This window comes from Xiphophorus couchianus, chromosome 4 (genome assembly GCF_001444195.1).
Source record: "Xiphophorus couchianus chromosome 4, X_couchianus-1.0, whole genome shotgun sequence".
Classification (NCBI taxonomy): domain Eukaryota; kingdom Metazoa; phylum Chordata; class Actinopteri; order Cyprinodontiformes; family Poeciliidae; genus Xiphophorus; species Xiphophorus couchianus.
In genome coordinates this window covers 7028223-7051872 of record NC_040231.1, presented here as the reverse complement: position 1 = coordinate 7051872, position 23650 = coordinate 7028223, and the positions used below count along the sequence as shown (strand labels likewise).

Below are 23650 nucleotides of genomic sequence, written 5' to 3'. Positions count from 1 at the left end.
TTCCTTTTTGTTACAGTTTCTTTATTTGGCTTTGCGATTTCAGTTTATTTATTCATTTATCGTTAGTAGCTCTTGTACAGTAAGACCATAATAAATTTAGAAGCATTGGGTATCCTAACTGCTCAACAGATTTATCTCTATAGAGTGTCTCTCTGTATCCTGTGGCCCAGGAGTTAGCAACACTAAATGCTGATTGACAGGCAGGAGCTTCACCAGTGGACATACAGAGTAGACTGCAGATTTTTTTTCCCCTCACCTGTGAAGGTGTGTCCACTCCCTTCAACACTGTAGTGTTGTTCATACACTCAGAGGCTGTCAGCAGGCAGTTAGTTAACAACATGGGCAGCGGGAGTAGCAGCGCTACCAGTGCATCTGCTAACAGGTAGGAACTAAGCCAAATAGATCGAGAGGGACATAGTAGGTCCTAGCACCATTGCTAAGTAGTTTTGAAATTGATTCAGCTGATTATTTTTCTATAGATGGAATGGGTAGGCATGTGGCAGAGATTTACTTTCATTGTGCCATCTATTTATTTGGCAGCGAAGCTGATTAAGAGGCAAGATAATTAAACACCCTGGGAATATATCCACAAAAAGTATTTTACATTTATAATAAAAATATGCATATTTTTTTATTTGTTTACAATTAGATAAGTGATGATGAATTTAATATTAGCATTATTATTTTGTGCACTTGTATATAATGTTTTCCATTCAGCACAAAATCTGGTCAGCTAAATTATCAAAGATTTAATGAGCAAAAGATTCCACCCAAACTTGGAATACAAAATCATTAGTGAAATTCCAGTCCAGTCATAAATGTATCCATCGGTAGATGGCGACACTCCACCACATTGAAGCAACCAGTAATTTACCCCTTCATCTCTTCACTGATTGTGAATCAGAGGAGATGGGACTTATAGTTAACAATTAGTAAATATCTTTTTCCATGGTTTAGAAACTAAATGCAGGAGGGGGGAATGGTTAGAAAACTCCAAAACAGCTACAGGATACTGCAGCATGTCAAAATTGGATGTCTTTTAATGGTTTTACCTACCGATATTGCGTACATCCTGAGCACTAATAATTAAAGGGAAAATGCCATTAAAGGCATTGGACACCCACGTTGCATACTAATCCGAACGACACAGTCTGACTGCCTTCCTGAATGCGGTCACATGCTCTACTTTATGCTCTTGTGATGCTTTCACGCTTTCCCATTGGCTCTCTAACTTTACTAATCACTCCTATCATGTATTAGCATATCCTTCCGCCAAGTTCTTTGCGTTTTATAAATACCCATCTTACCATAAGAGTCAGTATTTACATAAATAAGCATTTCTCTGCTTTGGTTTCCTTAATGATTGCCGGTGGTAAGGTTCCCTAAAGAGATCGCCCGCTTTTGCTTCTCCTTTTTTTCCATTTACGGTTTGTCGGATGGATATGAGCATCCCTAGAAAGTAGTTCCATGCAGTGAGGAAATAGCAGGGTAGATCACCTTGAAGCTGGTCTCAGACTGCCAGCAGTCGCATCGCAGCAGACATCCTCTACCAGAGTTCAGGTGGGTAGTTTCAGCAGGGCTTTAAGTTCTTGTCTTTTAAATAGTTTTGACATTTGAAAGCTTCTCTTAAGCATTTAGCTTCTCGTTTTTTTCAGTAGCTTTATATGTCTTGCTGATAAATTTTGTCACGTTTAGGTCAGTAATTGATGTCAGTATTTTTACTCGGTTGCCTCATGTAATGCGATACAGTACATCTGAAAGAGTCATAAAAGCAGTATCTCAAATTAGATACGAGTTTTTAGTCCAACTATGTCATTATTGAATATTAAAATTCAGTGTATGGACAAGAAAAAGACGGCATTTCCCCCCTCGAATACTCTGCAGCTCTTTATATTTGGCCACTTGCTATCTCTTTTATGTTTTGAACTTATGCTATATTCTTCCGTAGTTTTGTATAGAAATTTTTAAAACAGTAATTTAACGTGATGCGTCAAGTCTTAGCCGTGGTGGAATCGCTTCCTGTTGCCTCCTGCTGTGGGCGTGGCTTCTCCGGTTTCTTCACCTCCCATTGGTCAGTTACAGTGATGTCTGCAGATCAGGAAAATGTGACGCAGGATGGGAGAACGTGATCTTTGCCGCATCGTCTGTAATTTAGCAAAAGCTCTATTTTACACCGAGGTACTGTGTGTTCTGTATATAAATGTAGAAAAATGAAGCTTAATCAGTCCTTAGTTCTGAAGGGTTTTAGTCCCTGAACACTTTATTCTTTTGTTTAGACAATTTTCCTAATTGTCTAGAACCATGAAACTAGTACAGGGGAAAATGCTGGCATGTAAATATAGTATGAAATGTGCCTTTTTTTGCCGCAACTGTGCTGCAGTAGCTTTATGTAGTGAATAGTGAAAAAGGGAATTATTGACATTGAATACAGATAAGTGAGGGCAGGTCTCACCTTGCCTGTGTAGGCCTGGACTGTCATCCTTAGAATGTGATCTGCTCCAGACAGAACTAGACAAAATTACTAGCTTAATTTATATAAACCCCAATTTAAAGCTTAATTTATATGGACCCCTGATCAGATGCATCCAAAGTGGCAGAAACTACTCGCATGTGTTTTGGTATGTTGCAAGAAATAATATTGCATGCAAACACAAGCAGGTTTTGTCCTGTTTAAAACATTATGTTGACAAAATGTTGTCTTTACTTTCAAAAGGCCAAGGTGAGTCAAAATGTCTGGGTTGTCAGAAATTCATGACCTCTTTAAGAAGTGATTGCATAAAAACAGATGAATCAGATAACGTTATTCATGCACCATTACTGGTAGTTTCCAGAAATCACCTTTTCATTAACTACATTAAAGTTATGAACTCCCACAGTTTTCAAACAGCAGCATATGCTTTGCACATTTGAGTTCAACAAAATAAGGTAACACTGAATGAAGATTTTGTGAATTGCAGTGATAAAAAAAAAATAGTTTTCGCAAAGTCTTTATGACGTACTGTTTTGGTAAAATGTTTTAGCTGCAGCAGATCTGACAGTCAGTGTAGAAGGTCAGGCATATCACAGCTGGTCCTGCTCCCATGTGCAGGCATTTTATCTTTAATACCACTTCACTCTACAACTTATGGGTATTCCTTTACCTCTTCAGACCACTCTCATTCTGAGGTTTCAGAGAACTTAACTTTTATTTTTGCAATCCACTTTAGGTACAGGTTCATGGAACCCATAGCATTCCTGAGAGGTGAGAGACAGTACAGGCATAGCTTACAATCATCAGAGTGAATGTACTATGGAGCTTAATATTTCCACACACCAGCTTTCTAGGCTGTGTGTTATAATTAGCCCACATTCTGTTTTTAGCCTAGGGTCTGTATGACCCACGGTAGCATTAGCATTAGTTAGACACTGTTCTGATGTGCTCTGGTGGGATTCTCGTGTCCGTCCGCTGGTTCAGTTTAGGGCGATTGCCCAGTTGCAGCAGGTGCTCTTCGTGTTCTTTATCCCCATTGAATGGATTTAAACCTGAGCTCCTAAAAGTGTCACATGCATGCACACACACTGCAGCGGTCAACTCTGCTTTTGTGAGGCACGGCTTGCTCACTGGCATTGGACTTTCCAGCACACTGGGGGAGCTCTGGAGGTCCTTGCTTGTAAAGGGCTTGGTTGTCCCCAGGAGATACCAGAGGCTCTACAGGGGGTATGTAGTGCAAACTATACACGCTACCTAGGTTTAGGGAGGGTGAACAATTGAAGACGGTGCTGCCCTTGAGAGCTAACTTGGATTAGCCTCATGTTACATCACATCCATAGTGAATGATGGGGAATGTCACGTCGCACTGACAGCCATGCTTCTGTTGCTGCTGATTACTATATAGTTATACTTCACATCTAAATGACCAAGATATGAGATTTGTTATCTTAAAAGCATGAGATGGTGACACTATTTTTATGGTTGATGTGTTGGAAAGGGATTGGAAGGGATTATTAGGTAGCCAACTTCTGAAGTTGTCCTACTACTGCAGTGCTGGCCTATTGTGATGCCTACAGGCTGTGCTGGGGTCACAGACCTTTTTATTTTTTTTCAAAACTGGTATTAGTAAGCTGAGTTAGACAGGAAGAACTATCAGGGTGGTTTCCATTGATTTTTTTTTTTTCCATGGTACTATAAGGTTATGAGTGATATTCACAAAGGCATATGCTCAAGGTTCTTTAAATGAGGTAGCAATATTTTAAGCTTTTTTCTTTCTTTCTACTAAACTCAAAGAAACTGCATAAGTACATCCTGTAGATTGATGCACTTATCGACAGAAAAAGTGGGATTTCTTGGTTTGAATACGACAAAATTTTAGATTGTTTTTGTGATCACCAGTCAAAGCTGATAAATGGGCAAATGTCAATCCCTAATCTATTAATTAGTGTCTCTCTAAAACTGTGGAGACTAGTACCTTTGGTTAGTCATTTCATAGCTTCAGAGGAGCAAGTTTGAGAGCTTTTTATCAAATTTGTAGCTTTTATGTTGCAGCTGTTTAATTCGTAGATCACGGTGTACAGAGATGTCTCAAACTTGCTTACGTTGTTTTACAGCATTGGAACTCATTTTGTTTGTATTTTCTTTGTAATTATATGAAACAGTGAAATTATATCACAAACATGAAAATGTACCAAACAACTCCTATCACTTCATACCGATCAGTTAAATTTGCTATGATCAATAACTTAAAATGCTCCAAGTGAATATCTGATAAATGTAGGCTAAACTAAACTGCAGTGGGTCATGAAAATGGCTACCACAAAAAGCACATGGTGGAGTGCTGCTTTTTCTTTTAACAGATGTCTGCCCCCCTCTTTTTGAGGTTGTGGTTTTACCCAGTCACAGAGGTTGTCCGGGATTGTAGGGGGATGTGACTGCTCTCACGTACTGCCTTTGTCTGAGCCATTGATGGAAATGTCACATCACAAGCCAGTAGTGTTGGTATAGCACCTCTGTCTGGAATCCCCTGTCTTGATTCATCTGTAGTTAGGATGTGATGAGTAAGAGGGAGTTAAACCTCTGGTGTGCCTGATTAATGTTTAAGATTTTAGGCCTTTGTTTGCTTTTGCACTACCTCCTAAAAAGTGACTTCTAGGTTCTATATACCACTTTTGCATACAGTTGTGTTGAGGTAGGTAAGTTACTGAGTAAAACTAATTTATAGTTTCATTTGCTGGTTGACATTGGAAAAGGAAGCCATTTTCTCTCTGTGGCACATGTTGATGGATGCCACTTACCATCTGGTGTTGATCTGACGGAAGAACAGGTTCTGATTATGAGGACCATTAAAAACCAAATGAAGGGATTGTTGCCTAAAGAATCAGTTTTTCTATTTGTTGTTCACCAACTGAGAGTGGATTGCACGCATAACTTAGTAATGAAGAAATTCAAGCTTTCCATTAGCTGCTATAGAGGGTGAAGGGAAAATTGGCATCAGGGAGGTAATTGGTGATGTGTATACCTAAAATTTTACAATTTCCATTATGTTGTTAAATGTTGTATTCAAGTAGCTATGTAGAGAGAATATTGTTTTAAGAAGGTAATGAATTTTACAAATTTTCATTTTATTTTTCTACTCTAATCCACTGACTTTTCATAAGACAGTCTTCATATAAATTAATGGCATATTGTAACTATTTTATTTCCTAAAATATGACACAGTACAGATTCACATGGCCTCAAGTACAATACTTGTTTTTTCTAGAATGACATTTGGTTTAGGAAAGTCTTCCTCATGGTGAGTGAAGTGATTCATGATATAGTTGTCACCCTAAGACTGGCTGGTTAGTGAAGCAAATCTGAACTAGTGAGCTGTTCAGCATGTAACCACATGTGGAGGGGGAATGCATTCCTCATTCACATACAATTCTATTGCACTCTGCTTAAATAGACCTTGGCTGTTAGTTTAAATTTGTCTCATTTTTCCCTCTTTCTTTTTTTTTTCTTTAAATGAAAAAAAGAAGAAATTAGTCTTTATGAGATGGATTCAGAAGGCTCATTAGAATGTCTCTAACAGATTGAAGGGGGTGGCGGTTGTGGGCAATTTGGGGTTTTATATAACCTAATTTCTGGGCTGCATTAAGTATCATTCTTGAAACTAGGAAATTCCACAGTTGTAGCTTATTGACTCTTGTTCATTGCCACAGATGACTCAGAAGGGTTGGTGGGTGGGTGTGGACAAGCTCTACAATGTGGTGCAGAGGACCAGTGTACTGTTTTATGTGGAATATGTTTGGGGTGTTCGTCTTGGCATTTCAGAGATCAACAGAGCAGTCCAGAAATAGTTGGGAGGTTATCTACTGTTCATTTTGTTCTCTGCTTGTGCAACCCAAAAACTAAGAGGAACTTAAGAAAAAACAGTCTTGCGTAAAAACCTGTGTTCACAGTAAAATGTATTTGCACAGAATTGCACTGTATGCATTTCATAAGTCTAATCTTAAATTTCCACCTTTTTTTCCTTCAACTTTCACGACTGAGATAACAGAATATTGACAATAAAATTGCTTCTTTGGGAGTTTAGGACTTTCATTGTGTCCAGGTTTTATTTTTTCCTGAAATGGTTGCTTTCTGTTTGTTGGGTGCATAAAAGAAGTATAAGCCAATTGGTAGTTTCCAAAATTCTCCTGACCTACAAGTAATAGTAGAACACACAGCAAGAAAATCAGGTTCTACCTGCATTAATGGCATGAGTGGTTGAGTTGCACATCAGCACATTAACAAGAACACGGAAAATTTTGATTTTTTTTCCATCTAATAAGTGGCTGGTAATTTGCTCAGAAACTTTCTACTTTGTAAAGGTTTAAAAAGGGTGAAGCGTGGTAACCTTTTACCACACTCACCATGATCAATGCTATGTTTGAAAATCTTTCTTCCCTTTTTTTTTTCCCTTTCTGCATGCAGTACTTGTCCAACTGTTAAAGGGATCACCATGCCTCTGCCAAAAGACATGGGCTCTGCCTTCATCCAGACACAGCAGCTCAACGCTGCCATGGCGGACACCTTCCTGGAACACATGTGCCTGTTGGACATCGACTCCGAACCCACCACAGCCCGCAACACTGGCATCATTTGCACCATCGGTTAGTCGATTCTTTCCAGTTGCATTTCCTTAAATCAAATTTTAATAGTTTGTTTCCTGTTAAAATATTATGGTGATACAAAATGGCTATCGACTAAATCTGTGTTTGGCTTCTTCCTGATGTGCTCATGGAAGTATAAAATTTGAAAAACTCAGTGATAGGAAATTGCAATAAAGCTCAAGATTTTAAATGTTCAATGTGTAAAAAAATTATTTTCGTTTTGCAGGACCAGCATCCCGATCTGTAGATATGCTAAAGGAGATGATCAAGTCAGGAATGAACATTGCTCGTTTGAACTTTTCCCATGGTACACATGAGGTTGGTCCTTTTTTTTAAAAAAATGTGGCTTAATTTACTTTATAAATCTAATCACACACAGTTCTGTGCTTTATCTAAACTGGTATATAGAGCTTCGAGGTAATATTTGTCATCATTTGTAGTTTCCTGCTATTGTGAAATCTTTCTCTGACAGTGAATTGGCACGTATTGTGTAATAAACTGTTCTAGACTGGGATCCTACTAAGCAATTACAAAATGGTTTAATGAACAAAAGAAATAGTTTATGTTATTGCTAAGTAATCCCACACTTTTATTTCAATACTTTATCAATAATTTAAAATGTCTGTCTTAAGTGATGGGGAGATTTCAAAAATTGTAGCTGAATTATGTGCCTCTATTTTAGACACAAAGGGACACATGACCTTACCAAAGGCTTCAATTTTCTTGATTACAGGAACAAAGACATTTTGAAATCAACTTGATGCAACAAATAATGATGAAACATGACCAGCAAACCTGAATCAAATTGATTTAGAGAAGAACTGATTACCCCAAGCTTCTTCTTGGTAACAAAACAGTCAGTTGACATAAACATAACCTCGTACACAATTTGCTCCCCATTTCCCTTTCTTCGGAGGGTACTTGAAGAATCTTACCCAGAAGGCATTATGTTTAATCTGTTTTTAAACCATTGATGAAATACTTTGTTTGCTCTTTACCAACTAAAAGTAACACTTTTGTTATGCACACATTCCTTGTTATTTGAAGCAACTGCTTTTTTGGCCTTTTTTCCCCTCTTTTTAATTCTCTTGTCTAACTACAGGCCTTGTGGTAACAGGCAAGGCCACCCTTAGTGTTTTGAGCTATGAAGTTTTTACCAAAGTCTCAAACTTCATTTAGCTTTAAAGGGAAAATGTCTGTACACATTAAACTTTATTTAGAGAATGATGGTTCATGCCAAAGTTTTCTTGAATAAATCTAAAATTTTATTTCAATGCAGCTAATGAACACATTGGCAATGACAAAAAGCAACTAAATTGTGCCAATAAAGCTAAAGAATGGTTTCAGGCTCTAGGCAGGAAGTTCATTTATGGTAGTGCTCAGCATTATTTGTAATGATAAGAAATGTTATTTAAGCTCAAATGGAAAAGACCAAGAAAAATGACCTCAAATGTAATTATTTGCCAGTTGCATTGTTACTGAAAGCTCAGGTTACAGAGGTAGACAGCAGACAACTGTCTTTAAAGCCACAAACGGTGCACTATCTGTTAATTAATCCCCCTAATGCAGGGGTCTCAAACTCCAGTCCTCGAGGGCCGCAGTCCTGCAACATTTAGATGTGCCTCTGCTGCACCACACCTGAACAGAATAATTAGGTCATTAAGGCTCTGGAAAACTGATCTACACAAGGAGGAGGTAATTAAGCCATTTCATTCCAGTGTTTTGTACCTGTGGCGCATCTAAAAACTGCAGGACTGCGGCCCTCGAGGCCTGGAGTTTGAGACCCCTGCCCTAATGGTTGCAAAACACAACTACCGTGTCTCTTTCCTTCCCACTTTCCCACAGCTTGGTTGAGAGTCACAGTGGGTGTTATTCTAACTGCAACAACATTTTATACACCAGTGTGATTTTTGGATTGTTTGTGAAGTCTTTTTAAAATAAAATAAAACATCACTAGAATATGTGCTGTCTAATTTGTGAATTTTCAGAATATTATTTTTTACAAAAGGCCAGACTTCTTCAAATGTCCTACTAAATAAAGACACGAGGCAGCAGGTCTGGCCCTGAAACTGGTAATTATGTCATAAAATTCAGTTGTGGTCAAGAACAGCTGCTGATCAAGACATTCACTGTTTGATTTAACTTCTTATACCCAGCAATTTCAACATTTTAATAAATGCAGAGGTATTACACATATTTGTGGTGCTTTGCTAAGGTTTCTAGAATGTTTGTTTTTAAATATTCTTATGTCACATGAAAAAAAAATCTGATCATTGCAGTGCTGCCATTACTGAGTTACTTTATGGTTGTGTGAGTTGTCAAACACACCTTGTACTTTAATTGCCCTGGCGTGCTTTTTTTATCAGTTAAAATGACAGCTAGTAACAGTACAGGTCCATCTAGGTAAATTAGAAAATCTTCAGGCAATTTATTCAGTAATTTGAATTAAAGTGAAACTCATAGCTCTGCATTAAGAAATGTTATATTACCATTTGTTAAATAGAGCATTCTATTCATATCATGCTTTTCAGTTAATTTGTCTTGATTACGCTTTCTGTTTAAAAGAAACAAAAAAATTACACAAAGCAAATAAGAGTTCTAAAATGAAAATTTGAATAGTAAATAATGTATAGAGTTCTCACTCTTACTTTTCAAAGTTTACTCAAACAACTTGGATTGTCTGCCTCTCTACTCTACCTTCAGATGCTGTGACATGGATTCCCAAATAAGTGATAAATATTTGAATCTGGAAGAGAATTTATGCCACTGAGAAACTGTCCTATGCTTTTTCTTGTCAGTGTGGGCAAGATCCTATCGACCTTGTCTTAATTTTGGGAGACCCTTAAAGCAAGAATGTCTTTTATACGTCTGTGTATGCTGGCTCTTGAAACATCAACTCAAATTGAGCTTTTTTTAAGTACAACTCATTGTCAAAGGAAAGCCATATCTTCCCTTTCATAGACCTTGAGAAAGTTATTCATGATTTTATTACCTCTCATGTTTCCTATTGTAATTCTTTATATGCTGGGTTAGAACAATCATTCACGTAGCGTTTACAAATGGTTCAAGGCACCGCAACTCATATTTTTTACTGCTACAAAGAAGTATGAACATGCATCTTGTAATAAAATCCGTTTTTTAACTTCAGTTTTGGATTGATTGTTAAAACCTGTTGAAGTTTTTACTTTGGTTACTGTTGTATTCTATGGTTTCTTTTATAAGTGCATTGTGAAGCACTTTGGTCTTACCGGGGTTTCTTTTGTGCTGCATAGATAAATTTAACATTGAATTCAGTTCATGTCTTGAAGCTTTCACAATGAACATCAGAATTAAGAGAAAAAACCTAGCTGAGTTTTTAGTTAATGTAATTAATATAAATTCACCCATTCTTAAAAATGAAAGCGATGTGATGATATTGAGTAATGTGGTCAAAGTTTGGATGGGAAATGCAACAGTTCGTAGGATAGTTGTTTTTATTTTGTTTTCTGCAAACAATTTACAAATGGCTTTTTGTTACTATAGTACCACGCAGGCACTATCAAGAATGTGCGGGAGGCGTGTGAGAGCTTCGAGCCAGGCAGTATCCATTACAGACCCATCGGTGTTGCCCTGGACACCAAGGGCCCTGAGATCAGGACCGGCCTAATTAAAGGAGTGAGTTTAGCATTAATCCTCAAACCATAACATTTATATTGTACTCCAATTTGATATGAAGTAAATGCAATTTTTTTGTGACAGAGTGGCACAGCTGAGGTTGAGCTGAAGAAGGGCAACATGATCAAGGTTACCTTAGACGATGCCTACCAGGACAACTGCAGTGATGAGGTCCTCTGGCTGGACTATAAGAACATCACCAAAGTGGTGGAAGTTGGCAGCAAGGTCTACATCGACGATGGGCTCATCTCTCTGCAGGTCAAGGAGATTGGTGAGTAGACCAGTGTCACACATTAAGGTTCCTTTTGTGAGTTCTTAAGGAAGTTAAAACTGCTGCTGTGTCCATTTTTGTTCTCCAGGCAATGATTACCTCATGTGTGAGATTGAAAACGGAGGCACTCTGGGCAGCAAGAAGGGGGTGAACCTTCCTGGCGCTGCCGTCGACTTGCCCGCCGTTTCAGAGAAAGACATCAAGGATCTGCAGTTTGGTGTGGAGCAGGGAGTCGACATGGTGTTTGCCTCGTTCATCCGCAAAGCAGATGATGTGCATGCTGTCAGAGCTGTGCTTGGAGAGAGGGGCAAAAACATCAAGATCATCAGCAAACTGGAGAACCATGAGGGTGTACGCAGGTTTGTATGGTACTGACAAGCTAACTGCAGGTTCTTTTTATGGATGATAGGCTTGGTCATGTTCCATGTTTGATTGAGATCTTTGATTATATGTTGTACGTTTTTACAGATTTGATGAGATCATGGAGGCTAGCGATGGCATCATGGTTGCACGTGGTGACCTGGGTATTGAGATCCCCACAGAAAAGGTCTTTTTAGCTCAAAAGATGATGATCGGTCGCTGCAACAGAGCTGGCAAGCCCATCACATGCGCAACTCAGGTTAGTTTATAGAGCAGGAAGGCTGATTCTTATGAAAACTGAAGGTGATGGATTTTTTCAACAAGGGTATTCTGACAGTAATGTATTGCAGGAATTCACAAAATGATATTTGGCTCAAGACAGATCTAAAATACACTTGCATACAGATTTTATCTGCATATTGGTCAATGACATCAGCATAAAATTTGTACTGATCCACTGGTATTAATAAATATTGCATGTAGGCACATGTCAGTGTGAGTTTCTCAGATTTTAACCTCAAGTACAAATCCCATATTTTAAGATCATAGTATTTCCTCAAAAAAGTGACATAATGTAATTGTTCTTATTCATAACAGAATGACCTATTCTACTGCTAAAATATTCTCACACTGGTTATTCATAGCTTTTCATTATAGACTTGAGCAAAATATTTTAATAAAGAACTGCTATACTTAGTATTAATTCGTCAAGTCCTCATTGTGTAAAATTGTATAAATGTTTTGTCTTTCCCAGTCTTTGTGGAGTACCATAAATCTGGTTTTCAAACTGGATTGCTTTAATAGTGGCAGGAGGTCATTCTTCAGTTTCTGCATCACCATTGTAGTATGATGGACAATTATGATGGATTTTAAATTTACAATTATTTTTTATTTTAAGTCCTTGTTGTAAATTGATAAACTCCACAGAACTTTGATAAATTGTCTTAAATCACCAGAGGCATATATGTGTGAAAGGTGGGACGAGTAGCTTTTGTCTTTAAGAAAATGCAACAAAAACCGAAGAAGGTTTCATTTAAAGGTTTGACCTCTAGGTTTAAGGAAGATATTTTCAGGTGTAAATGTGTGGCACTATGCTGAGTTGAATCTCGCTAAACCATTTAGATGTTGGAGAGCATGATCAAGAAGCCTAGACCGACCCGCGCTGAGGGCAGCGACGTTGCCAACGCCGTCCTGGACGGAGCCGATTGTATCATGCTGAGCGGAGAGACTGCCAAGGGAGATTACCCCATTGAGGCAGTGCGCACACAGCACATGGTGAGTCCAACTACACTTAAAAAAGCAGAATCTTCAAACCTTATGAGCATATAATCATTAATTATTCCACAAGCGTTCAAAATTTGTAATTGTGAAATTTAATTAAAAATAAAAGTGCTACAAATCAGCTGCTTCTCCAAGAATCAACTTTTGTCTGTATGTTTTGCCTTTTTATGTCAGCATGTACACTGCCTGTTCAAAAAAAAAAACACTACTTGGATTTAACAAGTAGGCTGCTTGTTAAATCACTGCATTGAATATTAAGTTATTTAACCATAACTGCTGTAGTCGCTTCTCATTTCTTAAACAACCGTATTGAAGTCGACTAGCAACATTACAACATGTACAATGCAAAAACAACTCAAGTGATTGGAGCAAAATAGCAGCGCAGCTTTAAGAAAATCACTCAGGCTCATCAGTTAAAAAAAGCTACATTTTTCTTGGAAGGATAAAGACTGGACTCAGATTTACCCTGTTCCAGAAAGAGAGTTGCATCAGTGTAAGAGAGATGCATAAAGTCTTTAAACCTTTTGGGGAAGTGTTATGATCTGGGGTTGTTGCTCTAAGAATGATGTCAGGTTATAACCTGCATATATCAAATAACCAGGTTATTTTGTCAATTAAATTTAATCGCACGGGTATATTCCAAGATGACAGTCAGAATTATTCTGACTCAGCTTGTGTTGGGGACACTGAAGCAGCATACATCATGTTCTCGCATGGATTGGCCATCACCAAGTCCAGATCATGACACTATTGAGTATCATGCAGCAGCCGGACTCCCATCATCTTTACAAGATACCGGCAAAAAATGTTTATGCAAATCTGGATGCCTATGAAGGTGATATTGCAGAATATTGAAAACTACAGAAGTGCTGTAACCAAGGCTAAAGAATGTCCAATGAAATGGTGTGTGTATTTTTTGGGGCAGCCAGTGTACATACTTGCAACTTTAGTTTCTGTGATCATCTACTGAAACATTGACTTTCAATTTACAAATTCTATATTTTTTTAAATCTATACAGTAATCTTAAGGGTGTTTAGGAGCTGTAAGCACATGGACTGCTGCATGATGTTCACAATGTGCATGTGGTTATTAATTACTTAAATAGCATGTTGGAGGCTTTTTTTTTCTCAAAGCCACAATGAATGGCAGCTGCTGCACCTCTTTATCTAACAAATTCACTGCACCTTATATTCTGTACTACTTATTTCTCTGCAGTCAAGTTTCCAAATTGATGATTTTGCTTAAAAAATTTACTTGTACCTGACTGCATCACAAGGTCAAAGGATCATAAGTGTCAGGACTCTGAATTTATCTGATGTTGTTGCTTCAAAGTTGCATTTTCTGTTTCTCAGTTAGGGAGAGATTAAAAAAAGGAGATTCAAATACCATACCATCAATGGTAATTTCGAAATATTCCAGTTTATCAGTTGTGACGAGTGACGAAGCATTGATCCCATCTTGCCTGTCCTTCACTCCTGATGCCTTCTTGGCTAGCTGCTGCTATTCCTAGCTACAGTGCAGATGTCTTTGTGACTCAGCAGATGCAGTGCTCCTGTTGTAGACCCCGTTGCACTGAGAGTGTATTGAATGTCTCTGAATCTGGAGTAAACACCCATCCTTATCAGTAGCTGCACAAACTAATTTAGACTAACCTCTAAATGCCTGTGTCAAAGTCTTCTGATGTTTTCCTGGTTGATTTTTAAAGTGCCTTAGTTTTATTTTGGATCTTTGTGTCAAGCTATCTATTTTAGAAATTAATAATTCACTAATGTGTCATTTGACATTTAATTATTTTAATTTATATTTCTACTATTTTAGCTGTGTGAGGATCTTAAACATCACATTTAATATAATCTGACACAGTTTTAACAGTATGTTCCTGTGTCTCCTCCCCCACACTAACTGCACCCCTAAACTCTCTTGTTAACTATCTTGATTTCTTCTGTCCATTCCTACTCCTTTTTTATGTCCTATTAACCTTGTCAATCTGTTTCCCCATCTCTTATCTCCATTTTTTCCCCCCTCATTTCTTTTTCCATCTGTTTGCGCGACTGGTGTGGGAATGCCTTTACTCGATGCATCTTGCCCTTGTGCCAGATTGCTCGTGAAGCCGAGGCAGCCATGTTCCACCGGCAGGTGTTTGAGGACCTGCGCCGTTCTACGCCGCACTGCAACGACCCCGCTGAGGCCATTGCAATCGGTGCTGTCGAGGCCGCCTTTAAGAGCTTAGCCTCTGCGATCATTGTGCTCACGGGCTCTGGAAGGTAGGCCGGTTATCTGGCGCCGACATCCTCTGGATGTCTGATGGAAACTTGAACAGACAGAGAGGGAGAGTAGGGAGAGGCAGGCATTGATGAAGTAACTGGGAGACTTGGCAAAAACTCAACTAGACTGTGTATTATCTCATCAGGTATACTTTAATGTCAAAGTTCTGCTATTAGGAGCTAAATGTTCCCACATTTAATGTATTTCCCAAAATTGTGATGTTTTTTTTTAAACTTCCCTAATTTATTTTCTACAACTATCCTTATTCAGCATAGTCTAGTCCTGTTTTTGCCAGTCGTTCAGTGGTGTGAGTGCCTTGATGTGTTTGTAGTGGAGTGTGTTTGAGAGTAACCTTCCATTCGGGGCTTAGATAGCACGAGAGGCAGAAGCAGCCACCTTCCACAGACAGCTGTTTGAGGAGCTGAGGAGAAGTTCCCGCCTGACCAGAGACCCCTCAGAGGCTGTAGCAGTCGGAGCTGTTGAAGCATCCTTCAAATGCTGTGCTAGTGCCATCATTATTCTCACTAAGACTGGAAGGTAAGAAAGTGAGGGATGCAGTCTGAAAATGTTCCTGAAGGTAAGGTCTAATTACCCAGGCTCCTAATTCTCCAACACATAATATTGCAAATCTTTAATTTTGCATGTGTGTGGTGATGTGCGAGTATGAAGGACAGAGAATAAGAGTGAGAGCAGGAATGACATTAGCCAAATCGAGGGGTCTTGTCTGTTTATCATTCACAAATGGATGTACTGGCTCAGAATGCAAGTTAATCATCTCACCAAATCTTATAAGTGAATGCAAAACTAAAATTTGATAAAATTCTGAAATGCCTATCTAGAAAATGTTATGTCCAATACGTGAGCTCTGTGTCATAGTAAAAAGCAAATATAACCAATTCTATTTGATAATCAGAGGTTGAACTGACAAGATGGTTCCCAAATAGCAATATTATAAACATAAGTCTACCATTTCATTGTGAGGACGATCCATTCTTATATATTCTTACAGCTTGTTTATAAGTGTTTTCAGATCCCTAAGAGTAAAGTCAACATTTAAACACTCCACATTAACACCTGGATACAACTGCTGTGAAGGAGGAAGGCTGATTTTGGCTATAAAAATCTGCCACCTTGCTATAAACGTTGAGTCAACTATCAACTCTTGGTCAAAGTGTTATGAAATATGAAACCTTACTTTTAGCTGAAGCTTTTCTGAAATAAAATCATGAAACAGAATGACTAATGGCACAGAATCAAATCGTGCAACATAATGGAAGAAACATAGAGATGTTACGCATTCCAATTGAAATGTAGTGAGGAACTATACTTTTCATGCATAAATTCATGCAAACGTGAATGACCTGAACAAATATAGGAAGAAATTCCTAAGAGTTATTTAACGTGGGAGATTGGGTCACTCAGATCCTTAGTGTTAATCTAGAATTATTTTGCACATAATTAAGTTTTTATGTAAATCTTTTGTTTTTGAAGTATATTTACTTTTTACCAAGACATGTAACTAGAGTAAACATCAATTGGACTTATTATTGTGACCTGGAGCCCTTGTACTCCCATGGTGCATCAGAAGTATCACCTATTTTGGCTGCCTTGACTTTTCCAGACTTTTTGCTGAGAAATTTTGTAACTGCATGTTGAAAATGATATTCTATAATGTTTCTAACTGTCTGAGGTTTATTGAATTGAAAACTGTAGTTTTGTCTGCTCTTTGTGTGAGTCAGAATCTACCAGAATAGGTGATGGCACTGTTTTACTTTGTGGTTTTCAACATATTGAGTATTTCTTTTAATATTTGCAGTGTTTGTGTGTTCAATATGTGCGTTGACAAAGATGTATGTAAACCTACATGGTCTAAATTTAGATCTTCAAATATATGACCAAGACTAATTGTCCCTTTTCATTTAGAATAAAACTTCAAATAGGCCAAACAAAATTCTTAATGTCTACTACAGACTACAGATTTCATTGATGTTCAAATTGTGCAGTAATGCAAAAAAATCCTTTTGTTGCAAAACTTTGCCAAAATTAGAGGTTTTTTTTTTTTTTTTTTTTTTTTACCAACATCCTCTTATGAGCCGGCAACTGAAATAGTTTCATGCCTACTTTTTTCTCCATGAGCGCCAAATATTTTATTTAATTTGCATCCTATGTCCATGTTGTTGCTATTAACATGTAGTATCGTAAAGTTTCAGTTTCATAATCTGGTCTCATAATTGCGCAGACTACTCAGTTTACATAGGCTCTCCAAGGCGAGGGGGTCAACTTTTTGTTGCATCAGATGTTTTGTATGGAAAAATTGGCATAATCAGTGCAAATCTGCTTCAGTTATTGTAAATTATGTTTGTTTTTTTTCTTCCTCAGTTCTCAGCTTCCCATGTGTGCATGTGTGTCTGCAGGTCTGCTCACCTGCTCTCCAGGTACAGGCCTCGTGCTCCCATCCTCGCTGTGACCCGTAACGCCCAGACGGCTCGTCAGGCCCATCTGTACCGCGGGATCTTCCCTGTCCTCTACACCAACCCCCCTCACGATGTGTGGGCAGAGGATGTTGACATGCGCGTCAACTTCGCAATGGAAATGGGTGAGCAGCTACTTTTAATGTTCCAACTTAATTAAATTGAGCAGCATATCTGAATTTGTTTCCATTCTTTTACTAAAAATGTTTTGATATCTTTTTTTTTTTTTCTTCAGGCAAGGCCAGAGGATTCTTCAAAGACGGTGACGTTGTCATCATCCTGACTGGCTGGCGTCCCGGCTCCGGTTACACCAACACCATGCGTGTGGTCCTGGTGGCTTGAGCAGCCAACGCAGCTGCACTGCACTGACCCTTCACGTTTATCTGTCTTTCATTTTCACCATCCCAATGCCTCACCCTTATAAACACTCAGATGTTTAGTTTTTAGGTTCTCATGCAAATAATTAATCAGAAGACGACCCTTATGACCAAGCAGCTGCTTGGGTGGGAGCAGTTTTCTTCCAGACAATTCCAAATTATGTTATCATTCCTTGAACAGATTTATCTTTTTTTGTCAAACCAGTTGTCAGGACTACAGATTATTACACCCCAAGCAAAAACAGCTATATTTATTCACTCCGACACTTGTAATATTAAATATGAAAGCCTATGAGTGGAAGCATCTGTGTGTGTGTGTGTGTGCATGCATGTCTGCCTCCTGTTTGGGTGTTGATGGTTTGGAGCCGACTAATCTTAAAGAGCACCTTGTTGAACTGTAAAGAACAAACTAATGGCAAACAAAGGTCTCGACTCCATGACTCCCCTAAACAGACGTTTGTGTAGTGCTCTCAGTATGAAGTGTCCTCTCTTATAAACCAGCTTTGTTTCAGTGTATCTGTTAGTGTTGCACTCCTTACCTTCTCCAGACACTGTTACATTCTAAATTGTACTTGACTTTTGTGAAAGGTAAACTTCTTTATTTTATTGTTGTTTTTGGGACATTCAATTCTGCTTATATTTTTTCTGACAAGAGAGATAAAAAGTTTTGAGTGTCCAATCCAAAGGAGTTAATGTTCTGTGTTGTTAGATGTGTCACAAAGCCTTTACATTTCTTTGCATTCAGATAATATCCGAGAGGGAAAATTATAAACATTTGATTTGGATCAAGAGATCAGAACTCATGTTTCAGAGCTCTCTCATCGTCTTCTCTGTTGGTGATCCACTGTAGCTGTCCTGCTCCTCTAACATGCTTTTGATTGTAATGCTAGAGACTAAGAACTAACTATGTAAAGGGGGATTATGATGTTTAGCTGGTGTAGTGAGATGTCTCTTAAGACTGAAGTTCTATCAATAAAGTGAGCACCTATCAGAAGTTATCTGGCCTTTTGTTTTTGGAATAACTTAATAGGAACAGAACTGAAAGTAAACTCAAAGGAAGATTTACAAAGTTTGGATTCAGAACTTTTACTGATCTTTAGGTATGATCTCTGTCAGGCCTCTCAAAACATGAAGAAATAACACAGTAGCAGCAGTGATGGAACACAAAGTCCTGCTGGATCTCCTTAATAGTCCATTTTGAGTAATTGTTTCATTTTTGTAGTGACTGCAGAACATTTACTGGCAGTCTTGGCTGTACACCACGCCCACCTGCCTACGGATTTCATCCTCCAGTTCTGCCAGCAGAAGAGAGTCTGAGTGAGACATGACTGGACTCTCCTTCAGCCCTATGGGGAGAAATGGAAGCATAAGCACATTTTCTGATGCCAACTAATATTTGAATTTCTCCTTCCATCAATTGCCTGAATAATTAACTGCAAATCAGTGCTTTTGTTACTTTCAGAGACATTGATATAGAAACAAACTAAGATGTACAAAACCTTTGGTTACCTTTGATCAAACACTGTCGGACTTCCTCTGCTTCATAACGCATCCCTGTGGTGTTGAGGAAGTTCAAAGGGAAATGCGGTTCAGGCAAGGGATACTGGGTCTCCTTCCCATTCACAATTAGCGATGTGGGGCACCACATTCTGGCAGGGATCTCAAATATTGAAAATAAATAAGCGCTACCAAAATGCTCCAGCCTCATTGCATTTATCTGTTAACTTATCTGCCTTTTAAACTACCGTACCTGGATGGTGCCCTTGGTTCCAACAATAATGGCATCATTAGGAAGCTGTATACTGGAAGAGTAAGTAAACACTGCCATTCTCTTCTCTGAAAACTTCAGAGTTACAATCACAGTTTCATCCACCCCTGTAATTGAATGACTAGATAAAATGATTTGCATAAAAATAGACCCAATCCTCTGGTTAGCTCCTACCTGTGTCCAGGCAGACCCCGGTAGCCTGGATGCTCTCTGGCCTCTCTCCATTGTACACCATACACACAAACTGCAGGCAGTACGTGCCAATGTTCAACAACGCTCCTCCTCCCAACTCCTTCTCTACTACTCTTCGGTTGTGCAAAACAGGGACTCCAAACTCAGACCGAACCATTTTCACCTCTCCTATTTCCCCCTGCGCCAGCATCTTCCTAACCTCCACAGAAACTGGGAAGAAACGGGTCCACACGGCCTGGAGACAAACAGCAGACAAAATCAGAACTGGCTTAATTTGCCAAATTTGTGTGCACAAACAAGGAATTTGAATTTGATTTCTCAAGCTCACATGTATGCTCAATGTATTTTTACATTAAAATAGTGAAAATATGCTTTTTTTTTGTACCACAATAAGGCAGCTGACCAGTGTGGCTGTAAGATCCATTGTGTTCATTAGAGAAACAACGTGAGACTCGAAAATTTGTGTGGTTGCTGGGCCTTGCAAATAGTGCTCTGTTGCAATGACCTGAGATGAAATAAATATGAACCAAATGGTATTAGAAATATTTTAGGCATTTTTGTGTATCGTCTCATGTTTGTTTTGAAGTTTTAGGTTGTTTCATGGAATTATTTTCATGCTTAGCGGCACATATACAAAAGAGAGAGAACACAAAATTTCATAAAGAACTGCACAAACCAGGCTTTTTCTAAGGTGTGCGACAGATTGCTGATTAAGGGAATTTGATAGATTCTGATCTTGATCTGAAAAGATTAGCTTATCCTTATTCAACCTAACTGCTGCTAGTTTACCTCCATGAAGAAGACTTGATTCCTTTTGGTAGAGTCCAGTATCTCTTTCACTTCTTTGGTGTTTATGGCCAGCGGTTTCTCACACAGAACATTCTTCTTGGCATTCATGAAGAGCAGACAGGCCTTCAGGTGGTATGGGTGGATGTTCCCAACATACACCACATCTATGCAAACATTTGATGATGAAAGCCAGATAGAATTCTAGAGGATGGACTATTCAATTTGTCATAACATTCACTTTGAAGTGCATTATGTACAGCAGCAAACAGAGCAATCTCTGACAGATGGATACTGACCTACATTTGGATCTCTGGCCAGCTCCTCGTAGCTGCCGTAAGCCTTAGAGATGCTCTGTTCCCTGGCAAACTCTTCAGCATCCTCCAACTTACGAGCTGCAATAGCCACAACCTGTAAATGCAGTCAGAAAATGACTACAATAATTCTCAAATTGTGAGAAGCAACCTTTTTCTGCAACATTTTTAATAAGTCATTTCATTTTTATAAAATTTTTTTGCACAAATCTGTTCTGTTGGCAGTTTCATTCCTCATCCCGTGGAGGTCATCACTCACATACTAGGTTCATCTTTATAGCTTAAGAAAAACATGTTACATGTTGAACCTTAATTGTTACTGACTCTATGACTGTATGACTAACTAACTGACTGATTTTTAAAACTAAAATTCATTATTCCCAGACTGTACCAAAAACTATTTCCTTTCTATTCTGTGGTTTACGGTAATAGTTTGGCAACTTGACAGTTTAGTCAAAATGTAAACGTATTACAAGCTCATTGACCAGAGCGTGCTGCTTTTAGACACAGTTCACATATTCTCAACACCATGTTTACTTGACTTTTTTTTAAAAACATATCCAGCAAACAGGTAAGAGGCAGTTAAGAACGCATAAAAAGAAGCCCCAGGAAGACACAAAAGGAGGGTTGCATTTAAATTACATGCTGAATTTGAGTGTCTATTTCAGGAAACATACTGACCTGATGGTCTTCAGCAGGAAGAGTTTTTAAAGCAACAGCAAAGTCATGACTGATCTTCCCAGCGCTGCATATTCCCCACCTGGTTGCCATGTTGCTCAAAAGTTGTTTGTCAGAAACAAACTTTCACCGTTCTCTGCCAAAGGGTGGCGACAAAGCACTCATTTAAGATTTTATTTTGTAATCATCAGCTTATGGCTTCAGGCTATTACAGAACTGTGTATGAGGCACTAATACTAATGAATTTGATTCAGAAGTGTGTAGGAAGAAAAAAGGACTGGACATCTTTTTCATAATAAAAGTAAATTTTGCAATATATTTGGAAATTGTGGTCTGGATGAAGAGTGAAGCACAGAATGCATGTTGCTTGAGGCCCAGGATAAAGTTTCCAATTTCTGATTATTTTTGTGTTTTGGCAACTACAAAATCAACATAGTTACCTTGCAGGGAATGAGGACTACATGCTTCCCTCAGCTGATGAATGTTATGGAGATTCTGATGTCCTTTTCCAGCAGCACTATGGCCTGCCCATACTGTCAAAAGTATCCGCACCTTGTTGGTCCACAAACTAGTCAGACCTACACCCACATAGAAGCTGTGGAACATGGCCAAGTGAAATATGAGATATAAAATCTTGAGATAGGCAGAAGGCAATCTAGACTTAACACCTCACAGCAATAAAAGTTTATAAATCTGTGATACGAGTAACGCAATCACAGAACTAGATCTTTAAAAATATTACTCTGAGACACCTGTGTATTTTTAATTAAATCAATATTACATTCAACATAAATGCTATAATCATAATCAATGCATTATATTAAGTAAGCAGCAGTACAAATATCTGTTTCTGTTGTATTTGTGCAATTTTGTTGTGAACATTAAAACCATATTTTCTTTCAAGGATATACAGTGAAAATCTTAATCAATCCCAAGTGAAACATTTTACACTGTCATATTATAGAAACTTTTATTAGAAGTCTTCATTTAGACATGATCAGAAGTGCTTCAGATTATAGTCATGGAACATTCATTGAGGTTTTGATTGTTTCAGTGCCTTTTACAGATAGTGTTGATTCTTATACATGTAGCAAAGTTCACAAAATCCTGAGCCAATATAAGGAGGGATTAGCATGCACCTGTGAGTGAGGTATTTCTTATTTAACACAGAACTTGTGAGGTCATCAAAAAATGGGAACATTGCTGTAGTGTGTGAGTACAAAGTGCAGCTGGATCACAGTAATCAAGTCATTTTCAGTTATAAAGTATTCTTCAGTCAAAGTGTGGATACCGAGTGTAAAACATTTACTGACAGTCTTGGCTGTGCACCACACCCACCTGTCTATGGATCTCATCTTCCAGTTCAATCAGCAGTAGAGAGTCAGAGTGAGACATGACTGGACTCTCCTTCAGCCCTGCAGGGACAAATAAAGGCACAGTCACATTGTGTTTCAGGTGTCAACTAATGATTATTTGCATTACTTCTTAGTCACTAGCTGCCTGGACTAAGAAGTCTGCAATATTTTATTATGCAGAGAGATTTATTGGTGTAGACATACTAAATTTCTACTTACCTTTGAGCAAACACTGTCGGACGCATTCCTGTGCCGTTGTGGAAGTTCAGAGGCAAACAGGGTTCTGGTAAGGGTACTGGGTCTCCTTTCCATTCACAATTAAAGATGTGGGGCACCACATCCAGGAAGGGTTCTCAAAGATATGAAAAACCAACAATATACAAAATACCATAAAATCTCCCATTTATATTGCATTTAATTGTGGACTTAACCTAACCCGACCTTGATGATTTACCTGAATTGCGCCCTTGGTTCCAACAATAATGGCAGCATTGGGAAGCTTCATACTCAAACAGTAAATAAACACTGCCATTCTCTTCTCAGAAAACTTCAGAGTAACAATTACAGTTACATCAACCCTTGTAATTATGAGAGCACATCAAAATCACACGTGGGATTTATGTCTCTGTTGCAGCAGGCACACTAACCTGATGGTCTTCTGCAGGAAGATTTTTCAGAGCCACAGTAAAGTCATGACTGATCTTCCCCGCCCTGCAGATTCCACACCTGGTTGCCATGTTATTCCAAAATGACTGTCAGGAACAGTT

The 23650-nt window shown here is 38.4% G+C and overlaps 2 protein-coding genes and 1 pseudogene across 3 annotated transcripts; 1 reads left to right on the top strand and 2 right to left on the bottom strand.

The window, feature by feature from the left end:
• The first annotated feature begins 1444 nt into the window (after positions 1-1444).
• On the top strand, positions 1445-18784 carry pkma (pyruvate kinase M1/2a). 2 transcript variants are annotated; one of them, XM_028014037.1, is made up of 11 exons: positions 1445-1560; positions 6932-7110; positions 7337-7428; positions 10633-10764; positions 10849-11035; positions 11124-11394; positions 11504-11654; positions 12518-12670; positions 15313-15479; positions 17357-17538; positions 17649-18784. In XM_028014037.1, exons 2-11 carry the CDS (start codon positions 6960-6962, stop codon positions 17753-17755), a joined length of 1593 nt encoding a protein of 530 aa, XP_027869838.1. In that variant the 5' UTR covers positions 1445-1560; positions 6932-6959; the 3' UTR covers positions 17756-18784. The 2 variants fall into 2 exon arrangements, with proteins under 2 accessions (XP_027869838.1, XP_027869837.1); XM_028014036.1 differs by lacking the exon at positions 15313-15479 and adding an exon at positions 14775-14941.
• Positions 18425-22353, bottom strand: LOC114142662 (trans-1,2-dihydrobenzene-1,2-diol dehydrogenase-like). Its single transcript, XM_028014038.1, has 7 exons — positions 21532-22353; positions 20836-20947; positions 20540-20703; positions 19733-19985; positions 19541-19665; positions 19300-19450; positions 18425-19136 (listed from the first exon to the last, which is right to left on the bottom strand). The coding sequence occupies exons 1-7, from the start codon at positions 21619-21621 to the stop codon at positions 19027-19029; spliced, it is 1005 nt and encodes a 334-aa protein (XP_027869839.1). The 5' UTR covers positions 21622-22353; the 3' UTR covers positions 18425-19026.
• A 123-nt stretch (positions 22354-22476) lies between these two features.
• On the bottom strand, positions 22477-23620 carry LOC114142700 (trans-1,2-dihydrobenzene-1,2-diol dehydrogenase-like; annotated as a pseudogene).
• Between the last annotated feature and the right edge of the window lie 30 nt (positions 23621-23650).

What these genes read in the sequence shown, in the direction of transcription:
- pkma (XM_028014037.1), top strand. Translation starts at nt 6,960, where the DNA reads ATGCCTCTGCCAAAAGACATGGGCTCTGCCTTCATCCAGACACAGCAG. An exon ending in CAGTGCGCACACAGCACATG is followed by an intron (nt 12,671 to 15,312) that starts GTGAGTCCAACT and finishes TTCGGGGCTTAG; the next exon opens with ATAGCACGAGAGGCAGAAGC. An exon ending in ATTCTCACTAAGACTGGAAG is followed by an intron (nt 15,480 to 17,356) that starts GTAAGAAAGTGA and finishes GTGTGTCTGCAG; the next exon opens with GTCTGCTCACCTGCTCTCCA.
- LOC114142662 (XM_028014038.1), bottom strand. Translation starts at nt 21,621, where the DNA reads ATGGCAACCAGGTGGGGAATATGCAGCGCTGGGAAGATCAGTCATGAC. An exon ending in GGCCAGAGATCCAAATGTAG is followed by an intron (nt 20,704 to 20,835) that starts GTCAGTATCCAT and finishes ATGTTTGCATAG; the next exon opens with ATGTGGTGTATGTTGGGAAC. An exon ending in GAACCAAGGGCACCATCCAG is followed by an intron (nt 19,451 to 19,540) that starts GTACGGTAGTTT and finishes TCAATATTTGAG; the next exon opens with ATCCCTGCCAGAATGTGGTG.